Source organism: Pristiophorus japonicus, chromosome 17, assembly GCF_044704955.1.
Source record: "Pristiophorus japonicus isolate sPriJap1 chromosome 17, sPriJap1.hap1, whole genome shotgun sequence".
In the NCBI taxonomy this organism is placed as follows: domain Eukaryota; kingdom Metazoa; phylum Chordata; class Chondrichthyes; family Pristiophoridae; genus Pristiophorus; species Pristiophorus japonicus.
Genome location: NC_091993.1, coordinates 121,589,594 through 121,613,371, shown reverse-complemented (window position 1 = coordinate 121,613,371; position 23,778 = coordinate 121,589,594). Strand labels below are relative to the sequence as shown.

Sequence of the window (23,778 nt, the reverse complement as noted above, 5' to 3'; positions counted from 1 at the left end):
TATTTAATCAGGAAGCACTTGTGTGTGATGTATTCATTACTGATTTATATTTGCACTGTGTATCAACAGGAACAGGGTCCTTGTCTGCCCAATGAAGTGTGCGCCAGTGTTGCTCACCCTCACTGACTCTAAGCACGTGGTTCTACCTGTAGACGATGATTCAGATCTTAATGTCGTGGCATCTTTTGACCGACGGGGAGAGTATATTTACACAGGGAATGCCAAGGGAAAGGTGTGCTTGTTTTTTTTTTTGGTTCCAATTTTCCAGATTTATTAGTGGCAGATGAGATGTGTCGATTGTGAATGTATTTGTATAGGTGAAACTCAATTTTCCCCAACATTTATCTTATTTATTTAAAAAAAAACTTTCTTTAAGGTCTAGTTTTCTCTTTCTCCAATCCCTCCTAGTAAAACACATAGGAACTGTTGTCCTAAAGATCCCATGTTCTGCCACTACTAGTTTATCTGTTGGCATACAGTGATAAGGAGCGAGATTTATTGTTTCGATGGCATCAAATCCAACTCTTTTCCCCCCCCTCCATTACCACCCCCTCACCCTCCTTCTGGAGGCTGGGGTACAGTTCTACATATGCCTGAAGTCCTCCAGTGACTCGCCCCAGTAACATCCTCCTCTGAGGCCAAGCAGTGAACAATGACCGCCAGTGCATGTGGTGGAAGAGGAGAGGAGAAAGAGAGACGCAGCAGACATGCCCCTGATCCTGTCCTCGTACATTTCCAACCTAGTGCCGGTGGTGGTCAGGATTGGAAGCCCTGGTTAGTGGTATTTTTTTTTTAGCTCCCTACCCAATGGACGCCGAGGTTACCAGTGATGTAATCACTGTTGACCTGGAAAAGGTTGACTAAATTGGCAGGGATCAAGGATCAATTTTTAGCCTTTGTTTCCTGATCTAGCTTTTCTCTTTGGAGAAGTTCACCAGATTAATGTTTTGAGTTTTGACCTTTTGTCTGAACGGAGTTATTCCGTCTTTTGCCTTCACAGTGGGCTGTGTATTTGCAACTTTTCTATTTACCACTGGGTGAAGTTACCTGCTGAGACAATAGGGTGGAGAGAGCTATGATACTGGCATCTAGGGCACGTTGTCCTCATGCCGACTGCTGTGTCATTACTCGATTGACTCATTTCTGTTGGTAATGCTAAAATGTGCCTTGTGTTTTCAGATCTTGGTTCTAAAGACCAATTCACAAGAGCTGGTAGCTTCATTCCGCGTCACTACTGGCACCAGCAACACCACCGCTATTAAATCTATCGAATTTGCAAGGAAAGGGAGGTGAGGTATTCACTGTTTCTCAGATTTCACGGGTGGTATGGAACGTGCTTTACTTTCCTTCGGTGGTGTGTGTCTGTGTGGATCTGGTACAAAACCTGTGTATTCAATGGATCAGAATGCGAGCTCCAGAGAGGTGTCACGTGTAACTTTACTTCCAAGTACAGCGTTTAGCAGAATTCTCAGTTTCCCGTTTTTATTTCCTCCATTTAGTGCCAGTTCCCTCTCTGCTCATCTTCCTAAGTGAATTGATTCCTTACTTGATCACACGCCAGTACCACGGGAAATTGTGTTTGGGAAATTGATGGGATTAAAGGCCGATAAATCCCCGGGTCCTGATAGTCTGCATCCCAGAGTACTTAAGGGAGTGGCCCTAGAAATAGTGGATGCATTGGTGATCATTTTCCAACAATCTATCATTTCTGGATCAGTCCCTATGGACTGGAGGGTAGCTAATGTAACACCACTTTTTAAAAAAGGAGGGAGAGAGAAATCGGGTAATTATAGACCGGTTAGCCTGACATCAGTAGTGGGGAAAATGTTGGAATCAATTATTAAGGATGAAATAGCAGCCCATTTGGAAAGCAGTGACAGGATCGGACCGAGTCAGCATGGATTTATGAAAGGGAAATCATGCTTGACGAATCTTCTGGAATTTTTTGAGGATGTAACTAGTAGAGTGGACAAGGGAGAACCAGTGGATGTGATGTATTTGGACTTTCAAAAGGCTTTTGACAAGGTCCCGCACAAGAGATTGGTGTACAAAATCAAAGCGCATGGTATTGGGGGTAATGTACTGACGTGATTAGAGAACGGGTTGGCAGACAGGAAGCAGAGAGTCGAGATAAATGGGTCCTTTTCAGAATGGCAGGCAGTTACTAGTGGGGTGCCGCAGGGCTCAGTGCTGGGACCCCAGCTCTTTACAATATACATTAACGATTTGGATGAAGGAATAGAGTGTAATATCTCCAAGTTTGCGGATGACACTAAACTGGGTGGCGGTGTGTGAGCAGTGAGGAGGACGCTAAGAGGCTCAGGGTGACTTGGACTGAATAGGTGAGTGGGCAAATGCATGGCAGATGCAGTATAATGTGGATAAATGTGAGGTTATCCATTTTGGGGGCAAAAACACGAAGGCAGAATATTATCTGAATGGCGGCAGACTAGAAAAAGGGGAGGTGCAACGAGACCTGGGTGTCATGGTACATCAGTCACTGAAAGTGGGCACGCAGGTAAAGCAGGCGTCAAAGAAGGCAAATGGTATGTTGGCCTTCATAGCTAGGGGATTTGAACATAGGAGCGGGGAGGTCTTGCTGCAGTTGTACAGGGCCTTAGTGAGGCCTCACCTGGAATATTGTGTTCCGTTTTGGTCTCCTAATCTGAGGAAGGATGTTCTTGCTATTGAGGGAGTGCAGCGAAGGTTCACCAGACTGATTCCAGAGATGGCTGGGCTGTTATATGAGGAAAGACTGGATCAACTTGGCCTTTATTCACTGGCGTTTAGAAGTAAGAGAGGGGATCTCATAGAAACATATAAGATTCTGACGGAACTGGACAGGTTAGATGCGGGAAGAATGTTCTCGATGTTGGGACATAGTCTTAGGATAAGGGTAGGCCATTTAGGACTGAGATGAGGAGAAACTTCTTCACTCAGAGTTGTTGACCTGTGGAATTCCCTGCCGCAGACAATTGTTGATGCCAGTTCATTGGATATATTCAAGAGGGAGTTAGATATGGCCCTTACGGTTAAGGGGATCAAGGGGTATGGAAAGAAAACAGGAAAGGGGTACTGAAGGAATGATCCGCCATGATCTTATTGAATGGTGGTGCAGGCTCGAAGGGCCGAATGGCCTACTCCTGCACCTATTTTCTATGTTTCTACGCACCCTCTGGCATGTTGCCCAAGTCAGCCTGAATGACGTGTTGGCCACCTGTTTGGCGCGGGGGAGTGGCAGCAAGCCCAGTTATGTTGTCGCCTTTTTTATTTATTTGTTCCTGGGGTGTGGGAGTCGCTGGCAAGGCTGGCATTTATTCCCTAATGCCCTTGAGTTGGTGGTAGAGTGAGATGAATTAGGGAGGAGACCCATGTGGAGCAAGAACACCAGTTGCATGAAATAGTTCGTTTCTGTGCTGCAAAATTCTGTTAATTTTTTTTTAACATTCATTCACAGGATGTGGGCGTCGCTGGCAAGGCCAGCATTTAGTGCCCATCCCTGATCGCCCTCGAGAAGGTGGTGGTGAGTCACCTTCTTGAACCACTCCAACCCTTGTAGTGAATATACTCCCACAGTGGTAGGGAGGGAGTTCCAGGATTTTGACCCAGCGACGATGAAGGAACGGCCGATATATTTCCAAGTCAGGATGGTGCGTGACTTGGAGGGGAACGTGGAGGTGGTGGTGTTCCCATGCGCCTGCTGCCCTTGTCCTTCTAGGTGGTAGAGGCTACAAGTTTGGGAGGTGCTGATGATACTGTGCTATGGGATAGTACATGTGCTGATGTCTACACGTGTTCTATGCCATAGGGTTTTCTGGATAGTAATTGTGAGCGGGAGACCTGACACCTTTTTCCTCCCCCCCACCCCTCCCACAATCCAGGGGTCCTGAGGTCAATCCTACCCACGTTATCATTGCCCTCGCTGAGATCATTAAACTAAGCACAAACCGGGAATTGATCCTAATCAGTAAAGCTGAGTTACTCGCTACATTAACCACCGGGGGAGGGCACAGTGCAATTATAACTTCACATGGCATAATGTGCAGATCCAGCTTTATATTTATAGGGGATCGCTCTTTTTTTTATAGAATAGTACAGCACAGCAGGAGGCCATTCGGCCCATCGAGTCTGCGCCGGCTCTTTCGAAGAGCAATCCAGTCAGTCCCGCTCCCCTCCCACTCATTCCCCTGCAATTTCTTTCTCCTTCCAAATATTTATCCAGTTCTCTTTTGAAGGCTACTATTGAATCTGTATCCACCGTCCTATCAGGCAGTGCATTACAAATCCTAACCACTCGTTGCGTAAAGCTTTTCCTCATGTAGCTTCTGGTTCTTGTGCCAATCACCGTAAATCTGTGCCATCTGATTATCAACCCATCTATTGGAAATAGTCTCGCTTTATTTACTCTATCTAAATCCTTCATGATTTCAAACATCTATCATCACATCTCTTAGCCTTCATTTGAGAACTTGCGAAGCAGATTACAGGTTGAATCTACAGGGGACTGGGTGGTATGTCAGGTTACCACACATCCCCGCACTTCTGGAGCCTGGGTTTTAGCTATCCCAGACTGACAGAATTAAAGTCTCCTGGCAGCGCTGACTGTAAGAGTCTGATACTAAATGACTTTGGCCAGAAGAACTGGTGGGCATGAGACAAAGATGCTCATGGTTTGTGACAAATTGGGAGCTGGTCCTAAAAGGTGACCAGGATGGCTGGAGTGGGAGATAGAAATGCGGCAAAAATACAGTGGAACAGAGGGCACGATAACTTCCCTGTAATGGACATTTGAGAATGACTGATACCAACATTTGGTGCAAGAAAAGGTAGATGAATAATCCATACAGTCATGTTTATTCTTCAGCTTCATAAACAACCAAAGTCATTATTTTCCCCCCTCCTTCCGAAATGTTTAAAAACAAAATGCAGAAATATAAAATGATTGCCAAATTAATTCCTTAGTTAAATTGCAATGGAGCTTGGAAAATAGTTAAATCTGGGCTATTAAATGGAGTACAATTGATCTTTAAAACCCGAGAATATTCAGTTAACTGCTTTTTATAATTCCTTTTTCCTTCCTTGACTTACAACCACATGAAGCAAGTGTGATACTTCATCCTCAAGCACTTTATTGTGCACTATGTAATTTGATTTTAACGATTTATACTAACCAGCCATCATTAGATCGATCTCACTGCATTTTATTCCGGTGCTTGTGTGAGCCAGTGATTTAATGCTTCTCTGCCTGTGTGTAACTATGTTTTATCTCTCTCTAAACTATTCTCTATATTTCGGTAGTTGTTTCCTAATAAACACAGCAGACAGAATCATTCGAGTGTACGATGGCCGGGAAATTTTAACATGTGGGCGCGATGGGGAGCCTGAACCGATGCAGAAGCTACAGGACTTGGTGAACAGGTAATACTAGATAAATGGAGATACAGCCGATCGCCTAACAACATAACGACCCTACGTTTGGTATAGACACAGCAGTGTCATTAACTGGTTCATCAGCGGTGTTTTAAACCTGACCATTTTGACAATGCTGGGGTTGAGGAGACTGACTCGACTGTCTAAGGGTGCCAGACCTTCAGATTAATTGGTTTAATTTGGTTGATTTACTTGATCGTGAAGTTCGTCTTAATGAAAAGTGGTGGAATGCTTCTTTTTCTCTAATTCTCCATGTTGTTATCAGATATGGGACTTTTCAAAGCTGCTTGTTTTGCTCATGGTTGTTTAATTATGGAGAAAAAAAAACACGAGATCCCCCTGGTTATTTTTTTCAATGAGTTGAATCTTCTTGCGCATAGACGTCAATGTACGTATAATACAATAGACGTCGATGTACAGGTTGGACCTCTCTGGTCCGGCACCCTTGAGACCTGACCGGTGCCGGAATAGAGAATGTTCCGAACCACGGGAGGTCACGCTGAGCCGAGGCTTACTTGTACCTGATGACAGCGCCCGGGCTCCTGAGCGCCTTCACCACGCTGTGACTGCGAAACTCAGGCCTCGCTCTCTATCTCCGTGCTGGTTTGCTACTCTTTTTTTTTTAAGGTCGTGTCTCCCCTGCCCCCCCCCCCCCCCCCCCCCCAATCCCCAGCTCCAGATAGTTCGAAACAAGATGGAGGCGGCTGTCGGGTCCTGACCCCAAAGCTGGATTTGCGCATTGTTTGTGCGCATGCGTAAATCTATTCAATCCAGTCGCAGGGTGTGACGCGTTTGGGACCAACGCCCCGGAAGTGTTCTGCGCATGCGGTGCGTCGAAGGCCACTGCGCAGCATTTAGTCGTTGTCTACAATCACTCCTCACTGAACAGAGGATGTTTCCGGATTAGAGAGTCGCGGACTACAGAGGTAGAACCTGTATAATCTGCAACTTCTTGTAGGTTTTTATCTTTGACGTATAGGACGTGTACACGAGAATAACAGATAAAGTGGTTCTTTCCATTTTTGTGTGAGGTGTTTTTTTTATATATATGTATGACCTGTTTGTTTATCTCCATCTCAGGACACCCTGGAAGAAGTGTTGCTTCTCTGGTGATGGGGAGTACATCTGCGCCGGTTCGGCACGGCAACATGCACTTTACATCTGGGAGAAGAGCATAGGGAACCTGGTGAAGATTCTGCACGGCACACGGGGAGAGCTCTTGCTGGATGTAGCTGTAAGTGACCATTTGTGGCTGATTAGTTTTGTCGCCATCTTAATTGCTATTAGACTTCAAATTACTGGGTTGCTGCCAGAACATCCTCTTCTGATTCCAGTTGAGTAACCCTCGGGGTTCTCGCACACTCAAAAACATAAGAAATAGGAGCAGGAGTAGGCCATTTGAGCCTGCTTCTGCCATTCAGTAATGATCTTCCACCTCATTCTCCACCTTGCACTATCCCGTACGCCTTGGTTAAATTTTGGATTTGAGGGTGGGGGATTCTGGCCATTTAATGTGGGGTTATTTTGGCTATTTGTGTCAGCCGGTGATCAGTGGGTAGCACCTTCGCCCTGAGTCAAATGGTTGCGGGTTCAAGCCCCACTTGAGCACAAAAATCTAGAATGACACTCCAGTGCAGTACTGAAGGAGTGCTGCACTGTTGGAGATGCCGTCTTTCGGGATGAGGCATCAAAATGAGGTCCTGTCTGCCCTCTCGGGTGGATATAAAAAGATCCCATGGCACTATTTTGAAGAGAGCAGAGGAGTTATCACCGGTGTCCTGGTCAATATTAATCCCTCAATCAACATCACTGAAACAGATTATCTGGTCATTATCACATTACTGTTTGTGAGAACTTGCTATGGGCAAATTGGCTGCCGCGTTTTCTACATTACAACAGTGACTCTACTCCAAAAGTACTTCATTAGCTGTAAAGCATTTTGGAACGTCTAGTGGTCGTGAAAGGCGCTACAGAAATGCAAGTCTTTGTTGTCAGCCCCTGCACTCAAACCTAGAACAGCTGTGCCATCTTTGATCTTTTTTTCATGTGTGTCTGAAGCCCCGAGTACAAGCTTTCTGGTTGTTTCTATTGCAGAAAACTGGGAATCAATCAGACTATGAAATGAAGCTTTTTGTTGGCCACATTCACATACCAGCAAATCTAGAAAGAGGAAAATTGTAGCTTAACTAACAATTGCCAGCAAGTTCCTGACACCAGCAGCACTAAAGGCCAAACCCGTTCCTTGTGCCACTTAAAAGTTCTCTGTCATGCCTCATCTCTTGGCTGCTACCTGCTCTTCCCCCACCCCCAGCTCCAGTCCTACCTCCCAAACCTCTGCACCTCAACTAGCCTCGGTCCGAGGCAGTCTCGTGTTCCCTGCTCTAACTCGGCCCCAGCCTTTGCTTCTCTGAGCTTCAGACTTTGCTATTTGCCCATCCGCTGCTGCCTTGTTCACGACCACCCCCGGTCCTCGGCAAGCCTTGGCCATCTATTTCCTCTCTGCCCTACCACATTCGCGCCCACCCACTTGCTCCTGGGGCTCGGTGCTTCTGCCCACCAGCAGTGCCACAGGGCATGCACCAGTTTCGACAGAAAACGGGTATTGAATTTAGAAATGTTTCAGACTTGCATAGAATTTACAGCACAGTAGGGGACCAATCGGCCCAACTGGTCTTTGCCAGTGTTTATGCTCCACACGCGCCTCCTCCAACCCAACTCCATCCAAGTCCATCAGCTTAGTGGGAGTAAAGCTGGAGATTTTTATATTGGTTAACTGCACGACACCTTATAGAGGAGCTGATTGTGGTTCTGGAAAGTAGGTTGCAAGAGCTGTTGCTTCTGAGCTGAGGGCACTTGCTCCAGTCAGATCCTCAATGTGTGTTTCAACAGTGGTAGGCAGTGTGTTCTGTAAACAATTAAAATTTCTAGTTATCCCATATTATCTAAATGTGTTTGACTCTTAATTAAATTCTGGAATAGATAATAATTAGTTGATTTAAAAAAAAGAGACATTTCTCTATTATATTCTCACGTTATTATTTCACTCAGCAGTTCAGACGTGCTTACAGTTAAGACGCAAAGTGAAGCATAGTCATAATTATTTTTTTCTTCCCCTTTTTAAAATCTCTGTTTTAGTGGCACCCTGTCCGACCGATCATAGCTTCGATATCCAGTGGGGTCGTGTCCATTTGGGCTCAGAATCAAGTGGTAAGTGCCGGGGATAACTTTAACTTCGTGGAAACATAGAAAATAGGTGCAGGAGTCGGCCATTCGGCCCTTCGAGCCTGCACCGCCATTCAATAAGATCATGGCTGATCATTCCCTCAGTACCCCTTTCCTGCTTTCTCTCCATACCCCTTGATCACCTTAGCTGTAAGGGCCATATCTAACTCCCTCTTGAATATATCCAATGAACTGGCATCAACAACTCTCTGCGGCAGGGAATTCCACAGGTTAACAACTCTCTGGGTGAAGAAGTTTCTCCTCATCTCGGTCCTAAATGGCTTACCCCTTATCCTTAGACTGTGTCCCCTGGTTCTGGTCTTCCCCAACATCGGGAACATTCTTCCTGCATCTAACCTGTCCAATCTCATCAGAATTTTATATGTTTCTGAGGTCCCCTCTCATCCTTCTAAACTCCAATGTATAAAGGCCCAGTTGATCCAGTCTCTCCTCATATGTCAGTCCCACCATCCCGGGATTCAGTCTGGTGAACCTTCGCTGCACTCCCTCAATAGCAAGAACGTCCTTCCTCAGATTAGGAGACCAAAACTGAACACAATATTCCAGGTGAGGCCTCACCAAGACCCTGTACAACTGCAGTAAGACTTCCCTGCTCCTATACTCAAATCCCCTAGCTATGAAGGCCAACATACCATTTGACTACTTCGCCGCCTGCTGTATCTGTATGCCAACTTTCAATGACTGATGAACCATGACACCCAGGTCTCGTTGCACCTCCCCTTTTCCTGATCTGCCGCCATTCAGATAGTATTCTGTCTTCGCGTTTTTGCCCCCAAAGTGGATAACCTCACATTTATCCACATTATACTGCATCTGCCATGCATTTGCCCACTCACCTAACCTGTCCAAGTCACCCTGCAACCTCCTAGCATCCCCCTCACAGCTCACACTGCCACCCAGCTTAGTGTCATCTGCAAACTTGGAGATATTACACTCAATTCCTTCATCTAAATCATTGATATATATTGTAAATAGCCGGGGTCCCAGCACTGAGCCCTGTGGCACTCCACTAGTCACTGCCTGCCATTCTGAAAAGGACCCGTTTATCCCGACTCTCTGCTTTTTTTCTGCCAACCAGTTCTCTATCCACGTCAGTATATTACCCCCAATACCATGTGCTTCGATTTTGCACACCAATCTCTTGTGTGGGACCTTGTCAAAAGCCTTTTGAAAGTCCAAATACACCACATCCACTGATCAAGGATCTGTAGGATGATCCATCCAAATGACTATTGCCAGATGACAGACACAGCTCCGGGGATCTGGTTCCTGACTGCTGTGCATGCGTCGGGTGAAGATAGAACTGTACACAACTGTGCAGCACGCTCTAGTTGAATGAGCCGCCCACACTTGGTGTCTGGACTCCCATGTGTGGAATGGTCATTGGGGTGAGGCACGAGAGGATGTCACGTGGCTGCAGAATCCTAGCACGAATCAGTGTTTTCAGCAGAAGGGGAGCGATTAAAAAAGCAATTGTGCAAATTATTTAAGTATATATTTAAAAAGAAGTGTTCCACCAGCCCCCTTGCTGGCTCACTCTGGCACGCATCATTCTTTGGATGATTAGTCAGGAGAATAACCAAATCCCAGGCCGCAGCCAATACCAGCCACTCTGGAGTGTCTGAAAGTGGCTTGTTAGGGATGTCATAGCCTCCGATTCTGATTCCTCTGAGGAGAGGATATGGGTGAGGCAGCAGCTATAATCTGAGAATAGGTTCCCCTGGTTTTGAACCCCGAGGGCTGGATTTTAGTCATTTCTGTTTTCAGGGCGAAAACGGAGGCGAGGTGGGAAAGTTATTGACCGGAAATAGTTTGTGCTTTGATGAGGACGTTTCGGCATCTGGGCCCTACGTCAGGGGGCGCAGCAGGAAGGGAGGCGTTGTACACTTTTCGTGGCGCAAGGATGGGAAACTCGTGAACTAAACTGCCGGGCCATGTGCGCTCCGAGAGAGGCCTGGGGGGTGGTGTGGGGGGAAGTAGGGGTGGAAACCTTAAAAAAATACACAAACATTTCCAAAACATTGCCCCCGCTACCACAACACAAATCAGTAAAAAAAAATTAAAAGAACAAACACTCGCACTTACCTTCGGAGTACTTTATCTTCCTCTCTGCCGCCGCCGGCTATGCTGCACTGCACTGATTTCCCAGGCAGTCATTGCGGGCGTACTTCCGGGAGGGGGGATGGGTCAGGGAAAAGTCGCAACGAGAGGCATTGAACACCCGGTGCAGCTCTTCCCGGCGGTGCTACTCAGTGCCGCCGCAAAACGATGGGAGGATCGCGACGGGGCGCGGGGATGCCGCCTTTCACCCCGATCCGGGGAGAAATCCGGAACGCAAAGGACCAGCAAATCCAGCCCCTACATTCTTAGAAATAGAAAATGCTGGAAATACTCAGCAGGTCAGGCAGCCTCTGTGGGGAGAGAGAAACAGAGTTAACGTTTCAGGTCGATGACCTGCTGAGTATTCTCTGTTTCTATTTCAGATTTCCAGCAGCTGCAGTATTTTTATCCTGCATTCTTAGGCCTAGTTAAAGGTGTAAAAAAGGTGAGGAGAGAGATTCCTTCCTTCCAACTAAAGCATGTGTCTGCTGGCAGGCTGATAAAGGACTGATAAATGAGGCAAAAGCAAAAGACAGAAAGGAGATGAGGAAAAGTGGAGGGCAGAGAAACCCAAGGCAAAGAACAAAAAGGGCCACTGTACAGCAAAATTCTAAAAGGACAAAGGGTGTTAAAAAAGCAAGCCTGAAGGCTTTGTGTCTTAATGCAAGGAGTATCCGCAATAAGGTGGATGAATTAACTGTGCAAATAGATGTTAACAAATATGATGTGATTGGGATTACGGAGACGTGGCTCCAGGATGATGAGGGCTGGGAACTCAACATCCAGGGGTATTCAACATTCAGGAAGGATAGAATAAAAGGAAAAGGAGGTGGGGTAGCATTGCTGGTTAAAGAGGAGATTAATGCAATAGTTAGGAAAGACATTAGCTTGGATGATGTGGAATCTATATGGGTACAGCTGCAGAACACTAAAGGGCAAAAAACGTTAGTGGGAGTTGTGTACAGACCTCCAAACAGTAGTAGTGATGTTGGGAAGGGCATCAAACAGGGAATTAGGAGTGCATGCGATAAAGGTACAGCAGTTATAATGGGTGACTTTAATATGCACATAGATTGGGCTAGCCAAACTGGAAGCAATACGGTGGAGGAGGATTTCCTGGAGTGCATAAGAGATGGTTTTCTAGACCAATATGTCGAGGAACCAACTAGGGGGGAGGCCATCTTAGACTGGGTGTTGTGTAATGAGAGAGGATTAATTAACAATCTCATTGTGCGAGGCCCCTTGAATAAGAGTAACCATAATATGGTGGAATTCTGCATTAGGATGGAGAACGAAACAGTTAATTCAGAGTCCATGGTCCAGAACTTAAAGAAGGGTAACTTTGGGTATGAGGCGTGAATTGGCTAGGATAGATTGGCGAATGATACTTAAGGGGTTGACTGTGGATGGGCAATGGCAGACATTTAGAGACCGCATGGATGAATTACAACAATTGTACATTCTGGCGTAAAAATAAAAAAGGGAAGGTGGCTCAACCGTGGCTATCTAGGGAAATCAGGGATAGTATTAAAGCCAAGGAAGTGGCATACAAATTGGCCAGAAATAGCAGCGAACCTGGGGACTGGGAGAAATTTAGAACTCGGCAGAGGAGGACAAAGGGTTTGATTAGGGCAGGGAAAATGGAGTACGAGAAGAAGCTTGCAGGGAACATTAAGGCGGATTGCAAAAGTTTCTATAGGTATGTAAAGAGAAAAAGGTTAGTAAAGACAAACGTAGGTCCCCTGCAGTCAGAATCAGGGGAAGTCATAACGGGGAACAATGAAATGGCAGACCAATTGAACAAGTACTTTGGTTCAGTATTCACTAAGGAGGACACAAACAACCTTCCAGATATAAAAGGGGTCAGAGGGTCTAGTAAGGAGGAGGAACTGAGGGAAATCTTTATTAGTCGGGAAATTGTGTTGGGGAAATTGATGGGATTGAAGGCCGATAAATCCCCAGGTCCTGATGGACTGCATCCCAGAGTATTTAAGGAGGTGGCCTTGGAAATAGCGGATGCATTGACAGTCATTTTCCAACATTCCATTGACTCTGGATCAGTTCCTATCGAGTGGAGGGTAGCCAATGTAACCCCACTTTTTAAAAAATGAGGGAGAGAGAAAGCAGCGAATTATAGACCGGTCAGCCTGACCTCAGTAATGGGTAAAATGATGGAATCAATTATTAAGGATGTCATAGCAGCGCATTTGGAAAATGGTGACATGATAGGTCCAAGTCAGCATGGATTTGTGAAAGGGAGATCATGCTTGACAAATCTTCTGGAATTTTTTGAGGATGTTTCCAGTAAAGTGGACAAAGGAGAACCAGTTGATGTGGTATATTTGGACTTTCAGAAGGCTTTCGACAAGGTCCCACACAGGAGATTAATGTGCATAGTTAAAGCACATGGGATTGGGGGTAGTGTGCTGACGTGGATTGAGAACTGGTTGTCAGACAGGTAGCAAAGAGTAGGAGTAAATGGGTACTTTTCAGAATGGCAGGCAGTGACTAGTGGGGTACCGCAAGATTCTGTGCTGGGGCCCCAGCTGTTTACATTAATGATTTAGACGAGGGGATTAAATGTAGTCTCTCCAAATTTGCGGATGACACTAAGTTGGGTGGCAGTGTGAGCTGCGAGGAGGATGCTATGAGGCTGCAGAGTGACTTGGATAGGTTAGGTGAGTGGGCAAATGCGTGGCAGATGAAGTATAATGTGGATAAATGTGAGGTTATCCACTTTGGTGGTAAAAACAGAGAGACAGACTATTATCTGAATGGTGACAGATTAGGAAAAGGGAAGGTGCAACGAGACCTGGGTGTCATGGTACATCAGTCATTGAAGGTTGGCATGCAGGTACAGCAGGCGGTTAAGAAAGCAAATGGCATGTTGGCCTTTATAGCGAGGGGATCTGAGTACAGGGGCAGGGAGGTGTTGCTACAGTTGTACAGGGCCTTGGTGAGGCCACACCTGGAATATTGTGTACAGTTTTGGTCTCCTAACTTGAGGAAGGACATTCTTGCTATTGAGGGAGTGCAGCGAAGATTCACCAGACTGATTCCCGGGATGGTGGGACTGACCTATCAAGAAAGACTGGATCAACTGGGCTTGTATTCACTGAAGTTCAGAAGAGTGAGAGGGGACCTCATAGAAACGTTTAAAATTCTGACGGGTTTGGACAGGTTGGATGCAGGAAGAATGTTCCCAATGTTGGGGAAGTCCAGAACCAGGGGTCACAGTCTAAGGATAAGGGGTAAGCCATTTAGGACCGAGATGAGGAGAAACTTCTTCACCCAGAGAGTGGTGAACCTGTGGAATTCTCTACCACAGAAAGTAGTTGAGGCCAATTCACTAAATATATTCAAAAGGGAGTTAGATGAAGTCCTTACTACTCGGGGGATCAAGGGGTATGGCGTGAAAGCAGGAAGGGGGTACTGAAGTTTCATGTTCAGCCATGAACTCATTGACTGGCGGTGCAGGCTAGAAGGGCTGAATGGCCTGCTCCTGCACCTATTTTCTATGTTTCTATGACTGACAGTCTGACTTGTGTTTGAGAACTGTCTGCAGGTCTAGACTGCCCTGCATTGGAGACCAGTGAAAATGGCGTGAATGGGGGATGATTAGAAAATGGGGTGAATCTGTCCCACTATTAAAAGGATGGCATGCCCAACTATGAAGAGGATGTTTCCTTCTCTTTCCCTTCTTCCCTCCCTTCTATTTTTCCCAGATACAGATTTCAATCTTCCTTTATGCGCACAAGCAAATAAGCCTTTATCTCAGTATTCAGGAGTTCAGTATTCCAAGTGGAGCCTGTTTGACCAATGTGGTTGCTTCTCTCTTAGGAAAACTGGAGTGCATTTGCTCCAGACTTCAAAGAGTTAGACGAGAATGTTGAATATGAAGAGAGAGAATCTGAGTTTGATATTGAAGATGAAGATAAAAGCGAGCCAGAGCAGACTGGTAAGAAATGCCTGTCAATTTTAGTTTTGGCGCGTGGGTATTACTGACCACATTGCTGGTCCAGCTGAGAGACTGGTATTAATGGTGTTTTGTTTGATTTATTGGTGTACTTTACTAGCTTCTATTCTCCACTGCTTAACCGTCTTTTTAAAGCCCTCCCCAGTCTCCACCCTCAAGTGTGAGGAACTCATGGACTTTTTTGTCTCTAAGATTGAGACCATCCGTTCAGCCGCCTCTGCCTCTTCCCTTCCTTCCCCTAGCCCACCGGGCCAACCTTCCTCTTACGAAGATCCCTGCCCTAGCCCTGACCTCACATCTTTCTCCAGTTTCTCTCTGATCTCCTCTCATGACCTTTCCGAGCTCATCCTGTCCATGAGACCCACTTCCTGCTCCCTTGACCCTATTCCCACCAAACTGCTGACCACTCAACTTCCTTTTGTGGCTCCCATGTTAGCCGGCGTTGTTACCGGTTCTCTCTCCTCGGGTACTGTCTCTTCCTCCCTCAAATTTGCCGTCGTTGCCCCTCTCCTCAAGAAACCAACCCTCAACCCCTCTGTCCTTGCAAACTGCAGCCCCTTCTCCAACCTCCCTTTCCTCTCAAACGTGTTGTCTCATCCGAAATCCGTGCCCCTCTTTCCCGCAGCTTCATGTTTGAATCCCTTCGATCTGGTTTCCGCGCCTGTCACAGTACCAAAACGGCTCTCGTCAAAGTCACAAATGACATCCTTTGTGACTGTGACAAAGGCAAACTATCCCTCCTCCTTGCTGCAGCCTTTGCGGTTGACCACTCTATCCTTCTCCAACGCTGCTCCATAGTTGTCCAGATGGGTGGGACTGCACTCGCCTGGTTCCATTCTTAACGGTCTAATTGTAGCCAGAGAATCACCTGCAACGGCTTCTCTTCCCGCCCCCGCATCGTTACCTCTGGTGTCCCCCAAGGATCTATCCTTGGCCCCCTCCTATTTCTCATCTACATGTTACCCCTCGGCGACATCATCCGAGGACACAGCGTCAGTTTCCACATGTACGCTGATGACACCCAGCTCTACCTCACTACCACTTATCACGACCCCTCCTCATCTCTAAATTGTCAGACTGCTTGTCTGACAACCAATTCTGGATGAGCAGAGGTTTTTTCCAATTCAATATTGGGAAGACCGAAGCCATTGTTTTCGGTTCCTGTCATAAACTCCGTTCCCTAGTCACTGACTCCATCCCTCTCCCCAACTTCTGCCTGAGGCTGAACCTTGGTGTCATATTTGACCCTGAAATGAACTTTCGACCACCTATTCACAGCATGACTAAGACCACCTATTTCCACCTCCGTAACATCGCCCGTTTCCGCCCTTGCCTCAGTTCATCTACTGCTGAAGCCCTCATCCATGCCTTTGTTACCTCTAGACTTGACTATTCCAACGCACCCCTGGCTGGCCTCCCACATTCTACCCTACGTAAACTAGAGGTGACCTAAAACTCGGCTGCCCGTGTCCTAACTCGCAACAAGTCCCGCTCACCCATCACCCCCTGTGCTTGCTGACCTACATTGGCTTCCGGTTAAGCAATGCCTCGATTTCAAAATTCTCATCCTTATTTTCAAATCCCTCCATGGCCTCACCCCTCCCTATCTCTGTAATCTCCTCCAGCCCCACAACCCCCCGAGATGTCTGCACTCCTCTAATTCTGCCCTCTTGAGCATCCCTGATTCTAATCACTCAACCATCGGTGGCCGTGCCTTCTGTTGCCTGGGCCCCAAGCTCTGAAACTCCCTGCCTAAACCTCTCCGCCTCTCTTACCTTTCTTTTCTCCTTCAAGACACTCCTTAAAACTTACCTCTTTGGTCACCTGCGCTAATATCTCTTTATGCGGATCGGTGTCAAATTTTTAAATCTCATAATACCCCTGTGAAGCGCCTTGGGGCATTTCAGTACGTTAAATGCGCTATATAAATACAAGCTATTGTTAACTTGGCTTCGAGAACAGTCTTGAGTGTCTGGTGTGAGTCTTCAGCTTGCACGCGTTAACTTCTCAAATACATGAGGAAATTCTGAATATATGCTGTTCCAGGAAACAATTTGAACTAGATAGTCTCCATTGAAATATAGATGCCTCAAAGAAATATTCATGTCATGTATTTTAGATACAAAGCAACGCTCTTAATAAAGCTCACTGAAAGCTATTTTAAGTTCTTAACATCTGCCAGCCCATAAAAGATACACTATGAATCGTGCTGTTTTCGGCCATTAAGGGCTGTGTTTCCTTCATGGGTACATTGTGCTGCCATAGCGATGAAGTGCTTTCCTGCTTTGCCCCATTCTCTTGTGTACTTAAAGTCCACATCTGATTTTTTTTAAACAATCTTTGATCTATTCCTGTGTGAAATACTTTTAGGTGGCGATGCAGCAGAGGATGAAGAGGTTGATGTCACGTCCGTGGACCCTATCGCTGCTTTCTGTAGCAGGTAAATAACTAATATCAGCTGTTTATTGGAGAAGTGAATCAGCTTTGATTCCAAGGCCGGGGAAATTCCTCTCAGCTGATGCATTACTTCACCGGAAGTGTGTCAGAAACCCCATTTCAACTTCAAATTGCCCTCTTCCTCCCTCCTGACATTTTGCTAGAATTTAAAAAAATTTATTCTCTGGATGTGGGTGTCATTTATTGCCCGTTCCTAGTGGCCCTGAGCAGGTTGTGGTGAGCGTTCTACTTGAACTGCTAGAGCCCGTGTGGTGGAGTTGCTCCCACAGTGCTATATGCTGGGGAGTTGCAGGATGTTTGCTATGGACAGTACTCTTTATCACAAAAAAGTGATGGCTTCTCCAAAACAGAAGTACTGTTCTATCATTAATGCACTATTAAATTCTCTCGAGTGGATACACTTCGTGATTATGCACCATGCTAGCAAGCGTGAACGCACAACATTGTGAAATAGATATTAAGACCAGAATGTCTCGGGCTCAGATTAGATTGTCAGAGGGTCGTAATGGGGGGACTGGAACTGTCCACGTCACCTTGGGCTAGAGAGGGGGAATGAACAAGGGTTCTCGCTCTTGGTTGTTATCTAGTGATTTCTCTTGGACAGTGTGAGTACTGGCTTGGTTTCTGGTGTAATGCCTTCCATGGTCCAACACTTGGGCGAGGAGCTTGAGGGCTGCTGCTGCCTGTTGACCAGTATCTCAGCAAGAACTGGTACCCTCACAGGTTTTGAAAATAGTGTATATTTATCTTCAAACCTTCCTAGGGACAAGGCATCTGCAGTTGAATTCAGGCTGGAGTGCGCTGGCCCATTGAGTAGCCACACAGACCATTGGCCCTTGAGCAAGGCAGGATTCTGCTCAATCTGTGTGTCCCCAGCACTTCTGGAAACCCAGCCGGAGAGAGCTGCTTTCTCCACGTGAATACAGCGGCTGGTAACTTGGGGCGACGTCTGTGGTTTCATGCGCCGCATTCTTTGTTTTACTGCAGCGATGAAGAGTTTGAAGACTGCAAAGCCCTGCTCTACCTCCCAATATCTCCGGAAGTAGAAGATCCTGAAGAGAATCCTTATGGACCTCCCCCTGAAGCAGTACAGGTAAGATTTGGGAATAACACCACAACTCAGTGGTTTGAAGGGGAGGTGGGCAATGTTCCCTGTAAGCAGCAGGGCCGCACAGAGCTCTAGGGAACCCTCGCAGCCGGCTTTTCAATGTAAGAACTACGGATGCACAGTATTTTAAATGGCTGCACAGGGCCAAAATAAATTACAGGGTAGTGGTGGTGGGGGTGGGGGGGGGGGTGGGTCGGGGGGGCGGGTCGGAGCGGAGGAGGGTGGAATGAATAGTTATTCAATAAGTGAAGTCTATGTCGTCATATAGCTACTTTATTGGTGGTAGGGAGCAGTTTCAATAGCCCGACTTCTTGTGTTGCATTTGAGGGTGGTACCAGCAATGTAGGTTTCCAACATATATGCAGTGTTAAACATTGTCTTGCAATGGTTTGTGATCCAGTAAATGAGCAATTTGAGACATGACGTGTGGTGAGAGTAGTGTGCTCGGGAAGAACAGGTGACCTATGGTTCCCAAAGCTCTTCCCCCACTGGGGGGTTTTCCTCACCTCATGTCTGGGTCTGGTGTAGGCGCACTGATTGATAGAGATTGATCGCTGTGATTGGCTAGCACCTCCATTATTGTGCAACTACCAGGCTGGCAGGAGGTGAACTAAAATGGGCCATGGTCTTTTTTTTTCATCCAGCAAATTCTATTTCGCCCCTTCCTTCCCTTCACCACCACCACCACCACCACAACAGTCTATGGATTCATTTTTCTGCTTAAAGTCTTCTGGATGAGTTGTTAATCTGAGGCCCCACTTGCCCCGTCAGCTGAACCTAAAAGAATGCACAGCGGGGGAGTTCTCCCCGGTATCCTGGCCAATATTTATCTCTCAAGCAACACCTAAAACAGATGATATGGTCATTGTGGTATTGCTGTTTGTGGGAGTGTGCTGTGTGCAAATTAGCTGCTGCATTTCCTACAGTGACTAGACTTCAAAAAGTACTTAATTGGCTGTAATGTGCTTTGAGTCATTCTGAGGTTGTGAAAGGCGCTATATAAATGCAAGTCTTTAAATCTTATATTTATATAGTGCCTTTTATGTAACAAAATATCTCAAGACATTTCACTGGCATAATTAGGAAATAAATATTTTGTGTGGGCCTACTTTATTTATCGTAAACAGGGGAGGGGAAGCAATAGAATATATGATCTGAATTTGCGCTATGATAACCATATTAATCACTAACCCTGGCAGGGCTCTGTGAACAAGACTGGTAAACCAAATGTACTCAACGCAGAGTGAGATTGTACTCTTGTATCTTGAGGCTTTTTAATCACTTCTGTGTCTTGGCAGAACTCCGGGACTGACGACTTGAGTAACCCAGAGAAAAAGCGGCAGGCTTGCACTGATGGATCACAGCCACCAAAGAAGAAACCCAAGATGACCAATATTGAGCTACAAGGAGTACCGTCTGATGGTAATTGGTTTACTTGTTGCTCATCACACCAGTTATCACAAGCATTTTGCTTTATATATTGCTAGCTCTTTGCTTTCCCCCTTCTTTACTTTCTCCGTGCTGACCAAATTTATTCCTTTTGTCCCTCCCCTCAATTGGTGACGACACTTCAAAAATAATTCATTGGCTATGAGTCACGTTGGAATGTCCGGAGGATGTAAACGGCGCTGTAGAAATGCAAGTTTTTTTTTCTTCCTTCTGAAGGCACTGATTCCTCAGGATTGTAATTCCACGCGTGCCAGCCCTGCTCCGATACCTCATCCAAGCAGCTATTCTTAATGGGCGTGCAAAAGCAGGATGTTCAGCTGTGGCGGACATCGCGACTGAACCCGATACGCTCCCTGCATTCTCAGTAGGGCACAATTCCCGCAGGAGTCGCTGGTTAGTGATCACCAGTGGGAAGCTGACTAAGTCTCGCCGCTCCCCTCTCATCCAAGGGTTATGGTTGGTTCAAATTGTAGTCCTACAATTGTAGAGCTAATTTAAGAGAGACCCGGGATTTCCCTGGGACTTTAGTTGTACAGTTCAGTGCCACATTGGGCAGTACATTAACAGACTGAGCTTTTAAGCAGAGCTCTTTGCTTTTTATTAATTTCTTTAATGTTACACGTACTGCCTGAATGGGTGGTGGAAGCGGATTCAATAGTAATTTAATTTATAATAATTTTCAAAAGGGAATTGGATATATACTTGAAAAGGAAATAAAATTGCAGGTTTATGGGGAGTGGAACTAATTGGACAGCGCTTTCAAAGAGCAGGCATAATAGGCCGAATGGCCTCCTTCCACACTGTAAGACTTCATAGAAACATAGAAAATAGGTGCAGGAGTAGGCCATTCGGCCCTTCGAGCCTGCACCACCATTCGATAAGATCATGGCTGATCATTCCCTCAGTACCCCTTTCCTGCTTTCTCTCCATACCCCTTTCCTGCTTTCTCTCCATACCCCTTGATCCCCTTAGCCGTAAGGGCCATATCTAACTCCCTCTTGAATATATCCATTTTTGTGTGTGTGTCTAATATTTTAAAAGTCTTGTAACTGCATGTATTTCTTCTCTGTTTGAATGGTTCCCCTCAACTGTCCTTGGATTGCAGTCTCCCTGTGGGGTCAGGCTTTGGGCCTAGTATTCGGGTTGGCGATTCTAGGACTAGGGGGCATATTCTAAAAATTAGAGCCAAACCTTTCAGGAGTGAAATTAGGAAACACTTCAGCACATGCAGGGTGGTAGAAGTTGGGAACTCTCTTCTGCAAATGACAATTGATGCTAGAACAATTCATTTTAAGTTGGAGATTGATAGCTTTCTGTTAACCAAAGGTATTAAGGGATATGCACTAAAGGCAGGTATATGGAGTTAGGTTGCAGAATGTTGGAACAGGCTTGAGGGGCTGAATGGCCTACTCTTGTTCCTATGTTCCTACCCACCAGCCCATTTCTGGCTGCCACAAAGTCACCTCTTTATAGGCACTTTAACTCGCTAGACTGTACAAATATATATTATTGATCAAAGTGCACTAGAAGGCTTTTTAACTCTAAGACTAAAGACTTAAACATTTTTTTAACTTGCCTTTAACTTAACTAACGTGGTGAACGATGCAATGAAATCTATGAGTGAGAGGAGAGCCTTATGCTTAGTGATTTTTATACTGTACTGTTAACTAACTACCTTAGCAAGGTGAGAACATTTTTTTTTAAGTTGTTGAGCACTTTTGGACATCCTGAGGTCACTGACTTTTGTTTCTCCGCCTTGCTCTTTCAGTCTGTCCTTTTCTGTTTCTGGCTGGGCCGGAACCAGTAATGTAAATAAAGGTCCCTCAGTGACAGTACCTGCCATGTTTATTTTCTCCTGCAGAAGTTCACCCACTGCTGGGTGTGAAGGGCGATGGCAAGTCGAAGAAAAAGCAAGCGGGCCGGCCAAAAGGAACGAAAGGTAAAGAGAAAGATTTCATTAAGTCGAAAGCCTTCAAAGGGGACAGAGGTCAGCCTTTGGAAGGAGCAGTGAAGGGCAAGGAGCTGGCGGAAGTGGCCGAGCCACCCGCAGGTAAGGACCATGGTGGGAGCTCCTGCAGCTTGCCTGGTACCTGTTCTTTCCCTCTCCCTCCCCCATCCACTCCCTCTAGTTTCTGGTCCTGCTTTTGCATGGAGGTGGAAGGGAATGAGTTAACTATTCAAGTCAAACTTGCCCCTTTGAAATTTACAGCTCAGAAACAGACCATTCGATTCAACTAGCCCATGCCGGTGTTTATGTTCCACACGAACACAAGCCTCCACCCATGCCTCTTCATCTAACCCTATCGGCATATTCTATTCCTTTCTCCCTCAGGTGGTTATCTAGCTCGCCTCAACCACGTCATGTGTATCTGTGATACAGCACAGAAGGCCATTTGGACCATAAAAACATAAGAATTAGGAACAGGAGTAGGCCATTCTTCTACCTCAACACTTTCCTGCTCTATCCCTATATCCCTTGATCCCCTTAATATCCAAAAATCTGTCTTGAATATACTCGGAGATTGAGCCTCTATAGCCCTCTAGGGTAGAGAATTCCAGAGATTCATCACCACCATTGGACCAGTGTGCTACTTTTTGAAAGATCTATTCAATTAATCTCACTACTCTGCTCTTTCCTCATAGCCCCTGTATTTTTTTTCTCTCCAGTTTCCTTTTGAAAGTTACTATTAAATCTGCTTCCACCACCCTTTCGGGCAGTGCATTCCAAATCATTATGCTGCGTTTATTTTTCTTTTTAAGTTTCCTCAAGTCGCCTCTGGTTCTTTTGCCAATCACCTTAAATCTGTATCCTCTGGTTACCGACCCTTCTGCCACTGGAAACCGCTTCTCATAAGAACATAGGAAATAGGAGCAGGAGTAGACCATTTGGTCCTTCGAGCTTGCTCCGCCATTCAATACCTTGGCCTCAACTCCACTTTCCTGCCCGCTCCCTATAACCCTGTAGTTCAAAAATCTGTCTATCTCCACCTTAAATATATTCAATGACCCGGCCTCCACAGCTCTCTCGGGTAGAGAATTCCAAAGATTCACGACCCTCAGAGAATAAATTCCTCCTCATCTCCGTTTTAAATGGGTGACCCCTTATTCTGAAACTATGCCCCCTAGTTCGAGAGTCTCCCACGAGGGGAAACATCCTCTCTGCATCTACCCTGTCAAGTCCCCTCAGATTATGTTTCAATAAGATCACCTCTCATTCTTCTAAACTCCAATGAGTATAGGTCCAACCTGCTCAACCTTTCTTCATAAGACAACCCCTTCATCTCCGGAATCAACCTAGTGAACCTTCTCTGAACTGCCTCCAATGCAAGTATATCCCTTCTTAAATAAGGAGACCAAAGCTGTACGCAGTACTCCAGGTGTGGTCCCTCCAATACCCTGTACAATTGTAGCAGGACTTCTCTGCTTTTATATTCCATCCCCCTTGCAATAAAGGCCAACATTCCATTTGCCTTCCTGATTACTTGCTGTACCTGCATACTAACTTTTTGTGTTTCATGTACGAGGACCCCCAGATCCCTCAGCATTTTGTAGTCTCCATTTAAATAATAATTTGCTTTTTTATTCTTCCTACCAAAAGTGGATCACCTCACATTTTCCTACATTATACTCCCATCTGCCAATTTTTTGCCCACTCATTAGCCTGTCTATATCCCTTTGCAGATTCTTTGTGTCCTCCACATAACTTGCTTTCCCACCTATCTTTGTATCATCAGCAAATTTGGCTGCATTACACTCAGTGCCTTCATTCAAGTCATCAATATAAACTGTAAATAGTTGAGGTCCCAGCATTGATCCCTGTGGCACCCCGCTAGTTACAGTTTGCCAACCTGAAAATGTCTAATTTATCCTGACTCTCTGTTTTCTGTTGGTCAGCCAATCCTCTATCCATGCTAATATGTTGCCCCAATCCTGTGAGCTCTTATCTTGTGCAGTAACTTTTTATGTGGCACCTTATCGAATGCCTTCTGGGATTCAAAATACACTACATCCACTG

At 45.8% G+C, this 23,778-nt stretch overlaps 1 protein-coding gene across 2 annotated transcripts in view; it reads left to right on the top strand.

Annotated features, from left to right (window-relative positions):
- rbbp5 (retinoblastoma binding protein 5) overlaps window positions 1-23,778 on the top strand; it is a 51,315-nt gene that overhangs the window by 18,715 nt on the left and 8,822 nt on the right. Inside the window, exons 5-14 of one of the 2 annotated variants that reach the window (XM_070859234.1) lie at window positions 70-232; window positions 1,180-1,289; window positions 5,299-5,418; window positions 6,511-6,664; window positions 8,566-8,637; window positions 14,614-14,731; window positions 17,120-17,189; window positions 18,194-18,299; window positions 19,613-19,736; window positions 21,625-21,702. In XM_070859234.1, the coding sequence (XP_070715335.1) occupies window positions 70-232; window positions 1,180-1,289; window positions 5,299-5,418; window positions 6,511-6,664; window positions 8,566-8,637; window positions 14,614-14,731; window positions 17,120-17,189; window positions 18,194-18,299; window positions 19,613-19,736; window positions 21,625-21,702 (1,115 nt within the window). Of the gene's footprint in view, window positions 1-69; window positions 233-1,179; window positions 1,290-5,298; window positions 5,419-6,510; window positions 6,665-8,565; window positions 8,638-14,613; window positions 14,732-17,119; window positions 17,190-18,193; window positions 18,300-19,612; window positions 19,737-21,624; window positions 21,814-23,778 lie in introns of both variants that reach the window. The other variant, XM_070859233.1, reaches the window with a different exon arrangement.